This window comes from Rhinatrema bivittatum, chromosome 3 (assembly GCF_901001135.1).
Source record: "Rhinatrema bivittatum chromosome 3, aRhiBiv1.1, whole genome shotgun sequence".
In the NCBI taxonomy this organism is placed as follows: domain Eukaryota; kingdom Metazoa; phylum Chordata; class Amphibia; order Gymnophiona; family Rhinatrematidae; genus Rhinatrema; species Rhinatrema bivittatum.
Window position 1 is genome coordinate 191,774,312 of NC_042617.1, and position 19,619 is coordinate 191,793,930.

The 19,619-nt window shown below is 38.9% G+C and overlaps 1 protein-coding gene across 4 annotated transcripts in view; it reads right to left on the bottom strand.

Annotated features, from left to right (window-relative positions):
* STXBP5 (syntaxin binding protein 5) overlaps window positions 1-19,619 on the bottom strand; it is a 1,098,992-nt gene that overhangs the window by 43,962 nt on the left and 1,035,411 nt on the right. For all 4 annotated transcript variants that reach the window (XM_029594044.1, XM_029594043.1, XM_029594042.1 and 1 more), the window contains 3 exons: window positions 8,274-8,513; window positions 7,141-7,510; window positions 3,379-3,544 (listed from right to left, as the gene is read on the bottom strand). In XM_029594044.1, the coding sequence (XP_029449904.1) occupies window positions 3,379-3,544; window positions 7,141-7,510; window positions 8,274-8,513 (776 nt within the window). The remainder of the gene's footprint in view (window positions 1-3,378; window positions 3,545-7,140; window positions 7,511-8,273; window positions 8,514-19,619) is intronic.

Sequence of the window (19,619 nt, forward strand, 5' to 3'; positions counted from 1 at the left end):
TTTATCTTATTTTTTAATAAGCTGTAAACAGTTCTCTCTTTTTTATTCTTGATTTTTGGTTGTCTGCTTTCTTGCATTTTTCTATCCTCTACCCAATTCATATGTGTTTATTTACAAAGTTTTTATAACACGCATAATCCATAAAATAGTTCAGTGGCTTGCAATAAGCATTCATAAAAGAAAAACAAAGTACATATACAGTGAATATAGCCCAGCTTAAATTAAATTACAGCCATTTACTCTTTTTCTATCTACAGGTATATTTTCTCCATTATTCTCTGCCCATTCTTATGTCATTTTTATCATTCCCTAAACCCCTGCTACTTTTATTCATCTTTTCTCTGTTTTCCTGCTTTTTATTTCATCTAATATATTTTACAACAGATTTTTTTTTTCCAGAAAGATATGATTCTTCAGTCAACAAAAGTGTTTCTAAAATAAAAGTCACTGAGCTCTGTATTGGTGCGCAATACCTAGAGGTTGCCAGGCAGTCCAGTGGCCTGTAGAAGAAATTTAATTTATTACATCCACATAACCAGTAGTAATCTACCAGCAGTTCTATGATTAGACCTTCTTTCCAAAACACTTCGGTATCTAATCTTTTTTTTTTTCCTTTATTTATGCAGTTTTACAATATTGTACAGGAAAAAGAAAAATACAAAATACAGATATCTCATATCTTATTAGTATCTAACATTAACCATATTTAAACAAAATTTGAACATTTATCTGTAATTTTTAAGGGATTGGAGTAAAAAACCCCAGGACAAGGAAAAAAAAAAAAAGAAACATTAGCAGTTATAAGGAAAAACAAGGGAAACCCCTCTAAACAAGTGAAATAGAAAACATTTCCTAGATTAATTCCATATTTGCCTCGTACCTATTGCTAATTTTCATGGGGATGAGGAATCAAGACATTTTTGCAATTGTGTAACTTCGAAATACACGTATTTCTGACTATTTCGGTATCTAATCTTTACAGAAAACATTGTGAAAAATCTAACTAAGAAGGAAAATATATTTCCAGCTATACATACAATTCACTATAACAGACATACTGTGTACGTCTTGTAGACATGAAGACTTAATATATCAAGAGATCTGGGCAATCACATCCATGGTGTAGTTCCATTAATATCATAATATTGGTCAGAAAAAATGACTCAAACATTTTATATACATTCAAGAGTTTATCAATCAAGTAATGCAATCATCCAGTCCAAATTACTAGTGACCCATCTAATTATGAGGCAAGGAGCTGAATGTGCAACTTTAACAGATCCAATCAATATAAGGATGTTCCCAATAGATATTCCATTAATTTTTTGGGAACATCTGTTTCATCTTTGCTGTTTCTATCCAGTTTTAATCAATATGTCAGGTGGTCTTTAGATTTGAGTCTCAATGACTGGCTCTAATCAAATGATGTAATCAAATCCAAGGACCCACTTCTGTGCTATAGAATTAATAGTAGCTCAACCACACTTTTATAATTATTTTTTTCTAGAAAAGCTGTGTACTCCCCCTTTGGGATATCAGGATTCTTTGATAGGCACATATGGCAGGCTCTCCCTTTCAGGGTCTCATATTTTCCATACTCAAGTATCCAAGAAACCACAGGTATATCTCCATTTTGCAAGTTCAATTGCAATTATCTAATACAAAATATGGCTAAAGTCAATCACATGCTTATTCAGCATCATTTCTACCCCATGTGTTATACTTTGTTTGACAGAAGTAAGGACAAGATTTCCATTCAATGGTCATTTGTCATTTCAAAATAAGGTCAAATCCTGGCATTTTTTTCGAGCTGAATAGGTGCTGGCTTGACTGGCAGCCTTTGCTTAGCAATGCTGTGATTTTTTTTGTTGTTATTGTCAGTTGTTGCTTGTTCAGTTTGTTTTTCTTATGTAAGGATTTCAATATTGTACATCACCTTGGGTGATCAACTGGTTTGGTCAGGAAGGTGGTTTCATAAATGACTTGAAATAAATACATAAATACATCTTGGATAACTAACAAAGAATAAAGATGAGAAGCTTGGATGTTTTGGGAGGCTGGTCCAATTATAGAACTGCTTATAAATATATTTATTTCACATCTACAAACTACAGTTCTAGCAACATGTTTAAAGTGGTATATTAATGTGGCTGCAAACCTTTTGTTTCTTCCACTGGAGTACATGTTAGATCTACATAACTGACTTTTTTCCTACTCTATATGCTTTCTGAACATTTCCTCAGCATTCTTTGGGGTAACCCTGTTTTGTGTTATTTTCTGCCCCATTTTCCTCACCCATTTCATTCTCATCATACCTCTTATGTACAGTATCCCCAGGCAATCCAGGTAGCAGAAGACTCAGGAATCAAGTCTACACTGGTCTGAAATTGTAACATCAGGGCAATAGGAACATGAAGCACTGACAGACTCCTTTCTCCCATAGCTGTTATTCCTGATTCAGCCAGCATATGCCCTTTCTAAATGAATATGAGAGCAAGCTAGAGAGGAGTGCTCAAACCGGTTCTACAGGCCCCCCTCAGCCAGTTGGGTTTTCAGGATATCCTTAATGAATATTCACAGTACATGCAAATAAATCTCATACATATTCATTAGGGGTATCCTGAAAAAACGACTGGCTGGGAGGGGGGGCAGCATAGATCTGTTTTGAGCACCCCTGTGCTAGAGGAAAGGGAAGGGTAAGAACAGCCATAAGAAAGGAGTTCCTCAATATTTTCTTCAGTGGTTACTACCTGATATAAAAAGTTCTGTTTTCTATTAACTACCTCCCTCATTGATTTCTGATTGTATGTCACAAAGTGAAAGGGAAGGACATCAACTCCCCTTACAAATTTTATGGGAAACTAGTTTCCTCATCTCTCCTAAAATTACATCTTCCTTCCTTCCTTACAATTTTATTTTAGTCCACTGGCATGCTTCCTTAGACTCTAGTACAGAGATGGTCAAGTCAAGAGCCAATAACAGGCCTGGTTTTTGGGATATCCACAATATGCATGCCTGAGAGGATGCAGGCAATGCATGGCAATGCATGCAAATCTATCTCATGCATATTCATTATGGATATCCTGAAAATCCAGCCTTTTTGTGTCTCTTGAGGACCAGGAGCTGGTCAGCCCTGCTTTAGGGTATTTCTTAATTTTATCCTGGGTATGTTCCCACAAGCCAATATACAGCAAAACCAGGGTAAATTATCTAAAAAAACAAACAAACCCTGTTCTTTGTATTGCTGCTTGTAAGTGTTCCAAATTTGCCTTAGCCACTACAGTTTTAGGTCTTAATGAGAATGGACCATGGCCCCAACACAACAGAATAACCAGACTATAACCATACATATATATATCTATATCTATGATTCTTTACCTGAAGATTTTCACATGTTTCTTGACTATAGGTGATCCTCTGAATTTCTGTTGGTGACACTAGGTATAATGCCTGTCCATTGTTGGTGAAGCAGAATGTTCTGGCTATCCGCATGTTGGTAAGTGGCAAGTAATTTACATCCAACAATGGCCTTAAACTTGGCAAACTTGGGAAGAAAATGAAATAACAATCACATATAAATGCTAACAAATGGAACATAAAAACATAAGATGTGCCATATTAGGTTCATTGAGCCCAGCAACCTATCTCCAATACTGGCTAATCCAGAAGTACCCGGCAGATTCCCAAAGATCAGATCCATTCTTTGTTGCTCATTCCCGATTATAAGCAGTGACTTTCCCAAGTCTACCTGGTTAATTGTTTACAGACATTTTCTCCAGGAACTCATCCAAATCCTTTTTAAACACAGCTATGCTAGATACCTTGACCTCAACCTGAGGCCACAGATTCTACAGCTTGATTCTACAATGAGTGAGAAAAATAGTTTCTAAGACTTGTTTCAAATCTCCTACTTGCATGAATGTTATCTAGTTTTAATATTACTTGAAAGGGTAAATCACCTTTATCATAGCCTCTTTCAGACATCTCTTCTCCCGATAAGCATCCTAACCTGTTTATCCTTTCTTCTTAAGGGAGACATTCCATCCCCTTTATCATTGTTTTTTGTCCTTCTCTGTACCTTTTCTAATTCCTTTCTTGAGATGGGAAAACCAGAACTGCACACAATATTCAAGTTATGGTTGCACCATGGAGCAATAACAAAGGCATTATGAAATTCTCCATTTTATTCTCCATTCTTTTCCAAATATTCCTAACACTCAATTTACTTTTTTGACTACTACTGCACAACGAGCTTAGGATTTCATCTTTGTGTCCATTAAATTAGATATGTAGAGAAGAGTTTCAGTTTTTCTGGGATATTGTATTTATACTGGCTGCAAAAACATTGGTTTGCCACAAACTAAAACATTCTACATCCTAACAGTCCATGTAAAGCTAATTCATACTTACTTTCAGCAATAGTCTCTGGCACCAGAAATCGATATAATTTGACTAAGATGCCAACAAGTTATTATTAATGATAATCGGGATGTTTATAGTCCACTTCACCTAAGCAGGAATCCAACATTGTGTACAATTTTAATACTTTAAAACCATATATACAGCAAGGGCATTTGCTGTACAAAACAGCAGCCTGGCATGGAATACTCTAAGCACCCCCCCCCCTTTCTCTGTTGGACTCGTGTGCTGATAAGACTTGCAGACTGACTCAAAAGAGCGGTGTGGTGCCCCTCCTTCAGGCTTGGTGCCCAGAGTGGTCACTCTTCTTGTCTACCCCTTGCATGTAGCCATCTGGTAGCACATTTCAAGCACATGGATTGCAAAGAAACGAAGGGGGCAAGGAACAGTTATTAATATATCGTTGCAGGGTAAACTGAGGCACAGAGAAACAAAGTTACCTGCCCAGTGTCACATAATCAGTATAAGGGGAGCTATGAATGTGCATCCCAGTTCAAATGACCTACACTTCAAAGCTTTAACAATCTGATCACACATCTGCTTTAAAAACATTATTAGCAGCTTCTTGGCAACTTTATATTCTGTTGATTGCTAATGCATGGAAGATAATATATAGCTTAAAAGCATACTTACCTTAGTATTAACATTAATTGCAATAATAACTAGATCCTGAAATAACTATAAAATGTGTATTTCATTGTGCTAGTTCAAATGGCAATGGTGGCACCACTCATTCAACACTGATCTCAGCAGCAAAATTAATAATTTCTTTTTACCAAGATGTGAGGAACAGAGAATTGCAAGACTTTTAATTTGTTTGGATCCAGATGCAGTTTACGTTGACTATATTAAAAGTACAGGATACTGAACCTGATCTTGCTATGACATTATTTTGATGTAACAGACTGTTACAGTACTAAGTTGAGAGCAAGTTGACATAATGAAATTCTACTCTTAGAATTTTACATTTTAAAATGTTCCCTTGGTCTTCTGAAGGCAGGTCTCTTTCTTCCATTAGTGAGGTTTGGCTAATGATCCACAACTTGGAAGTCAAACTTCATAAATGGAACAAAAGATAAAACCTATTTCACTTAAAAGCAAATGATACATTTTAAAAATCTAACAAACATCTATATGTTATATTATACATAGGGACTTTCTTTTGAGGTGATAAATGATCCCAGTTTCTCTTTTCCTGCAAGTATCTCAAGTATTCATCAGTGAAATTTCAGCATCTCCTAAATAATTTCTCTTCTATTATTCAATCTATTAGCCTACATTTTCTGATTCAGTACCACATGCATTAATAGTTCACTTAATGCAAACAAGTTATAAAATAATGATAGAACTGTATTATACTCCACTTGCTCTTTTTTTTCTTTTAATTTCAAATGCTATACATATATTGAATGGTAATAAAATGTTTATCAGCTAAAAACAATACAGCATTAAAATGAGATGGAGAGCTTTACTTGGCCATTATAAAATTCCTAGCATGTGTTTTGAGGCACATGTGACTTGAGAGCCAAAGGAATATTACAATGTCCAATTATGTATGTGACTTAATACTACTATTGTAACTGAGATTATTTGTATTGGCCTTGTTTTTTTCACAGATTTACATTGCTGTATCAGGGTTTTTACCTGGACATTAGTGGATATATATTCAATCACTCTCCAGATAGCCAGATAAACTTATCCAGTTAACTTTAGGACAGCTCTTTGGTGTGACCAGACAATTGGTTAATTTATCTGGCTAACATAACTCCTCCCCCAGAACGCCTTTAAGTTATCTGGCTAAAATTTAGGAAGATAACATATATATGGCTAACATTTAGCCGGATAAGGGCCCAAATATTCATTTAGCCAGATAACTAAATGCCTCTGAATATGGACCTCCCCAAGAGCAGGATGACATCACAAACCAAAAATCATCAGTTAGACACATGACAGGATTTACTCAACACCGAATGCATTACTCTGTTGGTAAGAAATAACATAGTAACGTCTGCAAGCAAAAGTTACATACCTTGGGTCATCTAAGCACCTGGGAAGCTTACGTATAACTAACTATGTGACAAGAAAAATGTGAAATATTTGGTTTTCTACAATAAATGTCTTTCTCCCATAATTTCCCCTTCTACAGTTATCAGTCTCAAATGTGGCCCTTTTCAGAGCAGTTCTTCAAGGACTCTTTGGCGTCCAATAAGATTTAGATCAACTTCTAAGAGATGAACAATGTGATAAGTTTCTCTCAAAATTCAAGTGAATGCTTTTTAAATCCATAAAAATGCTCTTAAGATTGTGAAACTACATACTGAGTTGTTAACCAAATGTACTGTGAACAATATATGGGCATAGACATATAGCAGACATGGTATGATCAAGCACCAAGAAGTAAATATGAGAAGACTACTTTGAAAACACTAATGATGGGTTAAACCTCAGTGCACGTCACAATGTTCCTGGCGAGACTCTGAGGGCATGAAAAGGGAGCTAATGAACTGAAGTGTAGGCAAAATATTAGCTCATGCGTAATATATATATGAGAGAGATTTACATAGTTTTTAATGAACCTAATTAATATTAGAGACTTAGGCCTTGGATTGATTCTCTGTGGGAATATTTTCAACAAAGAAGCTATTTTCCTGGTCTCTAGCTGGATTTATGGAAATTGAATTTTTCTAAAAATATTTTTTAAATCAAATAGGTTCATCTCACCTAAAGGTCATTATGTGTCCATTGGCACAGAAACATGCAAGGCAGATACTATTACTCATTGCCACTATATCTCCACGCAGAACAAATGAAGTCTCTGTTATATTTTGCTTATAAATGCAGTTCTGGGATGGCAATGAGATCACTTTTGCTTGCTTTTCAGAACATATCACTGCATATTGGTTTTCACTGATTTCCTGAGAAGAAGAAGGGGAGACTGAAACCGGCCGCCGCTTTTTCAATCTATCTTTATCATCTTTATCTTCGGGCACATTGGTTTCTCTCCAGGACTCATATGGTGGTGGGATTAAACATCCTGTAGTGTCCAGGAATGCCATTCTCAGGATTGCCCCTTTTAGCCTCAGTATGGTTCCTATAATGCACAAGTTAAACAGGGCCTAAGAATCCATGCAAAATGGTTTCATCTTCATAATGCCGACATTTAAAAATGGATTTGATAAAAGCTACAATCACCCAAGTTTCCATGTTCCCAACCAGCACCATCCTTTTCACCAATCACAAGCTCTTTCTAGCCAAGATTAGTTTTGACTTAAGACAAATCCTGATGTTTATGCATATCAATTCACAGCCATTCAGTAACAGTGACATGGGACAACAAAAAAAACACTTATTTTGAAGCTATTTAAGGCCTTCAATAGGCCCAAATATCCTCTCTTCAGCAATGTACATTAATGAAACGATTTCTTACACTTTAAAAATGCTAAGGAGCCAAGCCTACTTTAATAAAGATCAAAGAGCTTTGAAATGCTGGGAAAAGTAATAGGGCAAGGGCTGCAACTGGGAAGCAAAAGCCAATCTTAATATGTTAATTTCTTTTGCAACAAACTTTAAAGAAGTAGAAAAGATAAGTAATATGATATATAGGACATTTACCACCACTGAAATTTTCATATTATGCCCGTATTGTATAGTATCTACTGCTGTAAGCTTGCACTCAGTGTGTGCTATGCTAGGTCAAAAGATCAGGATACAATATTAATGCAACATTAAAAACAAAACCAGGCATATAATAATAATAATAAAAAAAACCCCATCATGAACAGTCAAAGGCAAAAGTCTTCTGAATCGCACCCCTAATTAACACTGTGAACTCAAGTTCTGTTGTATATACATACCACTGGGGGAGACAATAACTGGCTGAAGAAGTCTTTGTTCTCCTCCTGGAGGAAGGTTGAGGACGACAACTAGCACCGTACCCAGCGTAGTCCCAACCCATAAACATGGGGAAGTTGATGAATCGGTCTTCCGGGTGAAAGTCTCACAGAAATGCAGAGCTGAAATGGCTTCCCGGGATTCTTTGTCAATGCTGGTTACACTTGAGCTCCGAGATCGGCTAAAGGAGTTGTCTCTGACATCTAAAAGCATTTTGACTACATTAAAAGATGCCCAAAACAAAATTTCAAGCTGCTATAGAAAAGAATGTGTACATAGAACACCCCCCCTCCCTCATATCTGCAATGTTCAAATTTGAAAATACAGTAGTTCAGAGAGTCTGCCATCGTTTCCACTTGCATTTCTTTCTTTAAGCTCTTACTTAAAAAAACAAAAAAACAAAAACACTTGGATAAAGAAAGAGGTTGTCACAGTGTGCTTATCTTTTTGATGGTGACAAAGTCTGAAATAACTGCAATATATCATAATAATTTTTAAAAAATCCTCTCTCAGAAATGGAAGCCAAAAAGATTTCTTCTTGACATGTTTCCTGTTGATTGTGCCCTATTTATTAAAAGTTTGTATATATACTGCTTAGCTTACAAAAACCATGCTAAGTGGTTTCCATATAAACAAACATAAAACATTGCAATATTCCACTAGGCTATTGTCTTCTTGTTATAGGGACCCTATCAAAGTTCTCAAATTAGGAATTTGAAAATCAAAGTATATTTAAAATAGGGCTGCCACGTATTAAATTATTACATGTCATGACAAAGAGGAAAAATACTCCTTTCTTACTTCCATTTTCCGAGGGTACAGTAGCAAAGATATGCAAATTAAAAACAGATCAGGCAATCTGATGTGGTGGTTCCTCTTGAAATACTGGTGAACCTTTGTGATTAAACTTGCATTATATTTGCTGATCCATCACACCTGAGACCAAAATACATGTACTGCAGTGTGAAACACCATGATCCTATAATTTGCAAAGTTTCATGTAACAAAAACATAGGATTAAAAAAAAATGCAAGGTGGTGACCAAACCTGGGCTAACAATACTACAGATTTTCAAATTCCTAATTATGAAAATGTCCCTTTAACATTAGTAAGAAAGAACACAGTAAAGCAAAGTCAATAGCAAAGTCAATGTACTCTTATGTAATCAAAAAATAGAGCTACATTGAAATGGAAGATCTGTTTCTAAATCAACTCTATAAACTGGTCAGATTAAAAGCTGCTATGAGTATTGAAACCGGTTTGTTACTTGCTTGCTAGCTCTGATTGGCTAGCAGACTTGGTCACAGGCAGTGTGCCAATTTCTATTCTGCTTCACCCTGGAAGCTGGATAACACTTTGTGAGTCTGATCCTTTGATGTCTGCACTGTTGTATAGTAAAACATAAAACCTTTACTTGACAAACACACGATAATGTAAAATACACTGCTGGCACAACTTTCATGTCAGGAGGAAAATCAACAGTCTGTAGATGACAAGAACACAGTTCCAAATACTGAACAAGGAAAGCATCTGGAAGCAGACCTGTTTTCAATGAGACTGCCCTGTGGTTGGCCATGCCCTAGATGCCTGCTATTTATAAGCAGGCAGCTGTGCACAGTACTTCTGAATCAGGCAAATCATGATGCAAAGGTCCCTCTTCATTTTAGAAAAAATATCGTAGAAAATGAAAAGTCTTTACATCCTTTATGAAATGGATAGGAGAGGTTGAGCAATCTGCCTATGAGAGTTCTATGCTGTCTTGATACTGCGTGCAAGGTCACTATTTATAGAGTACAAGATTCTAAGAAGGGAGGTTATTTAACTTAAAAACTGTTTTATTGTTAGTGAAATCCATTTCATAAAAACCAGTAACACACTTGAGAGCAGTGAGTTGTTAAAATTATCAATAATTCTTTGGTGGTCTTGTGCCAGACAAGCCAACTGATGCTCATATTAACAAAGCCTTGCTCACTGTGTCTTATTGTTAAAAAGAACTTTTCATTCACGTTTGCAGAAAAGAAAATTAGATATTTGCAGTTAATTCAACCAGCACTTCATCACTGGATTAAAAAAAAGATTGCATTAATTTGTTTTTTGTAAAACAGTGCATTTTGTATGTTATCCTTGCAAATTAAACTAGAAATTTTAAAATTTAAATGAGAAATGGCTTGTCAACTGAGAAGGTACATTTTATTTGGTCTCAAGTCATGTTTCAACAGCCATTGCACAAATGTTTAGGCTGCTGGGAACAGCCCAACTTTCAAAACTATCCATGGTACAGTATTTGCACATGTACATGGATGTGCGGAGATTAATGCTAGTATTTTATAAATTGCATGGCGAGAGCTGCTCAGTTTATAAAATATACATATTTCTGTTCTGAAAGTGTGTATGTTTCAGGATGCTCAATTATTTCCACTGCAAGAAAATTCAAACTTTCTTTAACCTGTGAAGGAGTGGCCCTACTTCCCCTCCTTAACCTGTGCTGGGACCAGGCATCTAGCCTGGGGCACCTTAAATCCTACAGATACAGAGAGAGCTGTGGATAGGGCTCTGCTGGGGCAGGATAAGAGTGTGAGCCCAGATGGGATCAGGAGGTCCTCTCCAGGAGCAGGAGTTCCTCACCCCCTCTGGAAGTTTGTGTTGTGGGTAGACTGCAAAGGTAGGTAGTCTTCAGTAATGTATTTTTGCTGATTACACTAACAAAAGTTGAAGTTGCATGAAGAAAGGTTCGAGTCAGCATTTCCTGCTCTAGCCTATAAAGATTTCACTCAGCTATCCTACATATGATGTCAGTTTGGAGATTTTTCTTTACACTTGGCACAGAGAAAACCCAAGTCTCCAAGGGGAGGACAAAAAAGTGGAAAGTTTATTGTGTATGCCCTACTTAAGGAAATAGGTTTGGGACAGAAGAAAAGTGTTGCTGGAGGTGCAGAGCAGAGAAGTGTTGAAGCAGTCTGGGTCAGAGAGAAGAACAACAAAAGTTTTCCCTTAAACAGAAGTGGTCTTAGGATGCCTGTAGAGAAGAATAGGTTCAAGTTTATAGTAGGTAAAGGGACAAGTGCTGTTCACTTGAGACAGTGGAAATAAGTGGCTGGAAAAGCAGGATTTTTTTCCTTTTATTTTTAAAACATTTTTTCAAAGAAAAAAAAAAGAGCAGAAATAAACTGTGTAGAAACAGGGCAGAGGACCTACAGAGATGGTAGGTAGATAGGTGTGTGTGTGTGTGCGCGAGATCCAGCAGCCTGCTGTGACTCTGTTCTAAGCACAAGAATTTAGCTGAGTGGAAGCATGACTGAAAGAATTATATAAGCATTTATTCACAGTCTCTTGGAAGGGCAGAGGCAGCTACAAGAAAGTGTACTGAAAGACCAGGCTGCTTCAGCACATGTCTGGAAGGACTGGGAAACAAAAACAGTGCTCCTAAATTCCTACTTGCAGAAAGTAAAGCCAGGACTGGATCCAGTACAAATGGAAGCAGACACAGCACAGTAGCTAAGTCACATGACTGCACCACTACTGTTCAGAGAGACTCCAGAAAGAGCTGAAGGCAGCAAATGGACTGAAGCCAAAACAGACCATGACCGGCAAGAGCCCACAGAAGAGAATGTAACTGAGCAGGAGAAGTGCCAGAGGAATGATCCTGCAGTGAATGAGTCTGAGATACCAGAAAGTTCACAGTGGAACTTTATAGATTCACCTGGGAGAGGCAACACAGAGTGCCCAGAAGGAGACAGTACAGAATAGCCTGCGGGATGCAGTGCCAATTGGATATGGAAGGCAGTATGCACGATGGCCAGACATCGGCGCCGCAGAAGTCCCTGAGAGAAGTGCCAGAGGAGCTAGGAGGAGGCATTGCAGAGAGCCCAGAGGAAGGTGCAATACAGTGCCCACACACAACCACTCTGGAATGACCAGAGGGAGGCACACCAGCTGGAGACGGTGCAGATGAGTCAGAAAATACCAAGGCCCAGGTGAAAAAGAATGGAAGCCTGAAGGAGGACAAGTTTTGCAGCAAGTGGAAAAGAAACCACCACAGGAATACCCACAGGAAGTCCAAGGAGTCCAGGCGGGGGAAAGAATGGAACCTGGAACCATTAATGGACTCTGTTAAAGGACTGGGGGTGAACACTGGGCAAAGGGTGCACTGGGTGGTGGTAATAGTATTGTCTGGGGTAACTCTAATGTGTGGGGGTGAGCTTGACCCTAGAACCGTGACCCCATCTAGCGGGAGGCCAGATGAAAGGGAATGGGGATTGGAGGCGCTTTCCCTGGATGGGATCCAGTAGGGTGAAAATGTGCGGACCAATGGGTTCAACCTGAGGGGGAGGGTATGTGAAGGAGTGGCCCTACTTTCCCTCGTTAATCTAAGCTGGACCAGGCATCTAGCCTGATCCACTTTAAATCTTACACTGAGAGAAAGAGAGAGCTCTGTGGGCGGAACCCTGCTGGGGCAGGATAAGAGCATGAGCCCAGCTGGGATCCGGAAGCCCCGTGTCTCCAGGTGCAGGAGCTCCTGACTCTCTCTGGAAGTTTGTGTTGCGAGTACACTAAAAAAGGTAGGCAGTCTACTGTTATGTTGTTTTGCTGATTGCACTAATAAAAATTGGAAATCCACAAACAAAAATGGAGTAATATACTGCACCAGCAGATCAATATATCATAACAAAAGAATGCAGTATCAAGTATAGTATGTCCTTGTATTTTCATGAAATTTTCGACTAATAAAAATTGAAAATGCATGAAGAAGGGTTGGAGTCAGCGTGATTCCTGCTCTAGCTTATAAAGATTTCACTCTGCTATCCTACATACCCATTTTATAAACATAAGCAGAAAAATAATTGTGACCGAGCAAATAAACAACCAGAATTAAATGTGGAGGCAGGTATTTTATAAAATATGTGCAAATACTTGGAATTACCAGTTGATTGATACCCCCACCAGTTCTCCCGGTCCTTCACTTCATCTAGATCTTTAGCACTTCACCCTGATCCCCCACCAGTTCTCCCAGATATCCCATCCAAAAACTCAGGCAACAGACAAGTCTGATTTCATCTGTGCAAGTAAATTAAGAGGGTGAAAAAATGTAAGAATAAGTTTGGCAATGTATCTCTCTTACAAAATAGCAACTGCTGTGCACACTCTGAACCCTGCCCCGGATATCCTTTAGACCACCTCTTTTACCCTAGTAAAATATATACAGGAAACTGAAAATATGTGCATACTTTCAATGTTTGGAAAATAGCATCTATGCACATACATGCTACTTATCCATGCATATACCAATTTTATTCATGTAACCCCTTTGAAAATCCACTCCACAATGGACAGGAATAAAGTTGCACATTTATTGGACTCCATTTTCATTTAATTATTGATGCCTTATATATCATGTTTGTACATTATTAGTACATTGGAACAATCATATTTTAGATGGCAAATTTATATATGGACAGATGGGATTTCATGAGTTTAGACAGAAACAGTAGATAAGAAGGATAAACTGCTAGGCTCTATTTGAAAATTATAGTAAGATAAACTGCTCTTTCTTGACTCAGCAGTATCCTCCCTCCTCTTTTGGGTTTCCAGTTCAGACAGAACCACATTTGGAATCTGGTGCCATCAGTCTTCATACACAATGAAGAAGAGGCTTTTTCTCCTCTTCCCAACTCAGTGCAGTTATTGCAATGACAGTCTTGCAGGATTCCTGAAATAGCCCTGGTGCAAACATGGGCACTAAATCCAGCCACTAGATGTCACCAATGCATGATGGAATATGACTCCCTACCCCCATAAGAGCTACAGAGTTTTCTTTTATCTCATCTTTCTGTCTGAAACTTTAAAGTTTTGTTCCATGACAACTACTCTTTAATTTTCCCCTCTAGGATTCGGTTCTTGACATTTCTTTTTTCCATATATGCTCATTCAGTAGATTAACTGCCTCTTAGCAATTCCTAGAAATTTTCTTTTTTATTCTCAAATCTATTGCCTGATTTCACAACCCATCTGCAAAGGGTCTCAGTTGCTCCTAAACTCCTTGTTACTTAAGAAGAGGTAAAAGCTGTGTCTTTTTCCGATCTCAGAATAGAGGGCATTGAATATTTTCTTTACCCTTACTCTCTGGAAATGTGTGGCTCTTGCTCCTCTCTGAGTACATCCTGCAGCTCTCTCTAGCACTTTGTCCCTCTACTGGCATATCTCATGTGTATTCTCACCCTCTGATACAATATGCACTGTAATATACCATTCTTTCCTTTAAGGAAATAATCCATTTATTTCTCTAATGAGGCTAAGCAAGTTTGATTACCATAAACAGGGTTTTCTGTAGACAGCAGGATGAATTAGCCATTACATGTGGGTGATATCAGACAGCATCAAATTACTTGTTTCTCCCTAGCTAGTAGAGCTTTGAGCTCTACTAGCTAGGGAGTCCATTGATAAGAAGGCTGAATTAGCCATTAAATTTGAGTCCAAGCTATGGGCTGCAGTGGAGCAACTACTGAACAAGCAACCTGGACCCCACCATGAAAAGTAGACTCCTGTGAAAACAGGTAATGCAAAACTGCTTGTCTGAATTTACTATCAGTCCTTGAGGGCGTAAAAGTGTAAAGTGATGACTGAGTTGCAGCTTTACAATCTCCTTGACAGGAATTTCTCTAAAGATGAGCAACAGTAGAAGTCATAACTCTGCCTAGATGAGCTTCAGCAGAGTCTGTGATCTGAAATCCTGCTAAGGTGAAGCAAGTCTTGAAATGCATTTCATTATCTTTACAGACAATGTACATTTGTTGACTGTGATGCCAAGTCTATTAGGGTCGAATATGATGAATAATTACGAGCCTAACAGTGCAGTTCAGTACTCTCATACTAGGTGAAGGCTCTTTACAATTTAAGCTATGAAGGGCTCTTTCTCCTTTTTAGTTGTAATCTTTTTATTAACAAAAAGAAATCTTTTACATCATTAGAGCATGCGAGGTCAAAACATGATAAAGCTGAGAAACATCATACATCGCAGCAGTTTCAAGGCAAGTACATCATAAATATTAAATCCAGCAAACAATATTCAGCTTCGTATTAAGAACACAACTAAATTGCAGAGTAAATAACAAATATAGAAAGAAAAATTAGAAGAGAAGAAGGAAAGAAACAAAGAAGGAAGAAAAGAAGGGAGTGAATGGGGAAGAAAGGAGAAGAAGAAGAGAGATAAGAAGGAGATGTAGAGAAAAAGAGAGGGGAAAGCCGAGTGGGCCATAAGGACACAACATCCTAACTGCTTCTGAAGGAGACAATGTATAAGTGAAGTTAAAATACAGATCATATAGTGTAGTTGTCAAGGGGTTTCCCACATTGAATCCCATTTGGCTAAGCGATTGTGTTTGATAGCCATCGCCCTTTCATACTTACTAAAAAGGCAGACTGTATTCCACCAGAGAGGTTCTGAGAGTAAGTCACTACGCTTCCAGTTAGAAGTAATGTTATGTAAGGCAACAAGTAGTAAAAAAATCAAGAAGTCTCCTGTGGGATAGTGATAAGTCTAATGCAGGATGAGCTCCTTTTAAAATTATCATGGCGTAGGAAATTGGTAGCTGATGTGAGAGTAGGGATGACATTTTGGCCCAGACATGCATCCAAAAAGTAGATAATATCGGGCAGGAAAAAAGCATGTGTTCCAGGGTGGCCTTGCCCCTATTACAGGACCAGCATTGATGAGAAGGGAGAAGCTTGGCCCTATGCAATTTCCATGGGGTCCAAAGAGCTCTATGCATAATAAAAAAGGAAGTTTGGGAAAGGCTGGTAGATAAGGAAACACGCATTGAGGAGGACCAAATGTATTTCCATTCCCTAGCAGAGGGTTCAATTTGAAGGTCCAGGGACCATACTTTTGCCAAAGCTGAAGTAAGAGAAGGCGCCGCAAAGCTTTTAATTAACTTATAAATCTTAGATGCGAGATGGCCCTTAGGTCCATGTTCCTCAAAAAAAGAAGCAAGTCTGGGTAATTGATCTAGTTTCAGTTCCGATAGGTTAAAAGCTTTAAGCGCTTCTCGGAGTTGTAGCCAGGCGAAAAATTGAGTAGAAGGGAAGTGGTAGGACGATTGAAGCGAGGAGAATGGAGTGATATTCCCTCCCGAGACAATGGATGAGAGAAACCAAATCCCTCGAGATTGCCAGATGGGCCATTGGATGGGGCGTCCGTCGATTTTGATCTTAGGGGCATTCCAAATGGGAGACAAACAAGAATTGGACCAGGTAGGGTGGCCCCGGGGACATAAAGTATCAAATTCCTGAATTGCTCTGTGCAAGGTTGTTAAGATCCTGCTCCGTTTTTGGCAGGAAGAGAGGATCATTCCAGGGAATGCAGAAGGAGGGGATGGGTGAATGAAGAAGAGCTCAATAGGGAGCCAGGTAGGTGTGTCAGGCTGGGGCACCTGAGACACTAATAGATGAAAGCCTTGCTGGAGTACAAAGGACAGGTGGTAAATGCGGAAATCAGGGAAATTGACTCCTCCATGTGCTTTTTCTGTAAGTTTATGCAAAGCAATTCTCGGGGCCTTGTTCTTCCAAAGAAATGCAAGCAAAATGCGGTCAGTTTTGCGATAAAAATCATTAGAAAAAAAAACTGGAAGCATAGATAATACGAAGGTGATTTTGGGGGCTAGAACCATCTTAATGGTGTCCAATCTACCCCACCACGTGAGATGCAATGGAGACCATTTAAGAACAATATCTTTCACTTGTTGAAGTGTGTGAACTTCACACCTCTGAATGGTATCTTGAGGATCAGTGAAAAACTTTATACCAAGATATTTTAGTCCCAGCTTAGCTTTTTGAATACAAAAAGAGGAGAGATCCAGTGTGTGAGAAAAGTTGTTGAGAGGGAGAAATTCAGTTTTGCTCCAGTTTACCTTATAACCAGAAATTGCAGAGTAACCTTCGATGAGGGCAAATAGGTGGGTTAAAGAGCTTTCAGGGTTAGTAAGAAAGAGCAATACATCGTCAGCATATGCAGAAAGTTTATATTCGGCAGAGCCAATATGTACGCCAGTAATAGACTTTGATTGACGAATAGCAATGAGTAGGGGTTCCAAAGCCAGGTCGAAGAGTAGGGGCGAAATTGGGCAGCCTTGTCGGGTACCTCTATGTAAGGTAAATGGTGGAGAAACCTGCGAGTTAACATATAAGGAGGCCATAGGTGTTGTATAAATTAATTTAATCCAATCAACAAATTTAGAGCCAAATCCGAATCTAGACATAACTTCAAAGAGAAAGGGCCACTCTATGCGATCAAAAGCTTTTTCAGCATCTAATGAAACAGCAATAGCAGGTTCAACAGTGGGAAAAAGACATTCTTGAATATGGAAAAACATCTGAGTGTTGTTAGAAATTAGATGGTGTTTAATAAAGCCAGATTGGTCTGTGTGAATAAGAGAACCTAATATGTTGGATAGCCAGGTAGCTAACAATTTGGTAAAGATTTTATAGTCAACATTAAGGAGGGAAATGGGGCGATAGTTAGCAGGTAGAGTGGGGTCTCGCCCTGGCTTTGGAATCACCACAATACGGGCATCAGTGAAGGTAGTGGAGACAGAGATCGACGAAGTAAAAGAGGTGAAAAGGTCCAGCAAATGTGGAGACAAAAGTTTCGTAAACGCATGATAAAAGTCCGTGCTGAATCCATCGGGGCCTGGAGCTTTACTCAGAGGAAGAGACATGATCGCAGATGATATTTCCTCAAGTGTGAAGGGAGAGTCCAGGCGTTGGCGCTGGTCGTCTGTGAGATGAGGAATCGACAAGTTAGCAAAAAAAGAGTTAAAGTCGTCTAGAGAGGGATGCACTTCAGACTGGTATAGATGGGCGTAGAAGTCACTGAAAGAGTGGAGTATGTCTCTGTCCAGTGTAGATGTGACGCCAGGTGCAGTGGCTATCTCAATAACGCGTGAGCGTTCAGACTTTTTTTTGAGGTACGAAGCAAGTAGCCTACCACATTTGTTCCCTTCCGAATAATAGTGCGCCTTGGAATGAAAGAGGTGTAGCTGGACCTGCGAGCTCAATTGCCGATTATAGTCATATCTAGCTTTTTGAAGCTGCGCAAGTGTATGCGCTGTAGGTGCTGTAATGTGAAGGCGCTCAAATTCCGTGGCGCGGGATTGAAGTCGCTGGAGAGACTGCCTTTGAAGACGACGTCTATGGGCAGCATAGCTTATGATTTCTCCTCTAATGGTCGCTTTATATGCTTCCCATAAGAGGTCTTGGGAGGAGACTGAGCCCAGATTATCAGAAAAATATTGTGAAGTTTTCTCAGAAACAAGTTTTTGAAAGTCCGGTTCTGAAAGTAGAGAGGCATTGAATCTCCATTGTCTATCTATCGGGATGAGAGCAACTAGTTGGAGCTGGAAGAGCACCGCAGCATGGTCAGAGACCAAGATGGGACATATTTTGGATGCTTGGATGTACGGAATCAGCGTGTTAGAAACAAAAAAAAAGTCTATCCTTGAGTAGGATGCATGCGGTGCTGTGTAGAAAGTGAAGTCTTTGTCCGTAGGATATTGTATTCGCCATGGGTCTATCAAGCCCATCTGGGACATAAGGTGATTCAAGGTTTTAGTCGCTTTGGAGACAGTGTAGCGTACCTCTGTTTTTTTCTCTAGAAGGGGATCTAGTGGTTGGTTAAAGTCTCCACCGATGATAACCATAGAAGGATTCAATGTGAGTAGTCTTGCAAATAATTCCTGAAAAAAGACAGGGTCATCCGCGTTGGGCGCATATACATTAAGAATGGTGTAGGATCCCCCTTGTAAAGTGAACTGAATGAGATTCCAACGGCCTTCAGTGTCCACGACTTGCGACGATACAGAGAGGTCTAAATGTTTGTGAACTAAGATAGCTGTACCACGTTTCTTCTTATATGCTGGGCTAAAGTAAACATGGCCGACCCATTGCTGTTTGAGCTTAAGGGACTCCGTAGCTGTTAAGTGAGTCTCTTGGATAAGAATGATGTCAGACTGTAGGGTTTGGAGGTAGGTTAAAATTTTTTTCCGTTTAATGGGATGTGTAAACCCGTTGACATTAAGCGAAACCATCTGAATGGAGCTTATGGAGGACGCCATCGATGAAAGCAGTGTGCCAGTTGCTGAGACATGTACTGAACATTGTCATACAGAGGCAGTGTAGATGAGAAACTTTTATAATACCATGGATGTTGAAGAGAGAGATAAACAAAAATTGAAAGTAGAGCAAGAAAGAGAAAAAATAATTGTGTCCTGGTGTTAGCATTGGCAATTGTAGTCTGAGAAAGAATAATTAGTCGAAGA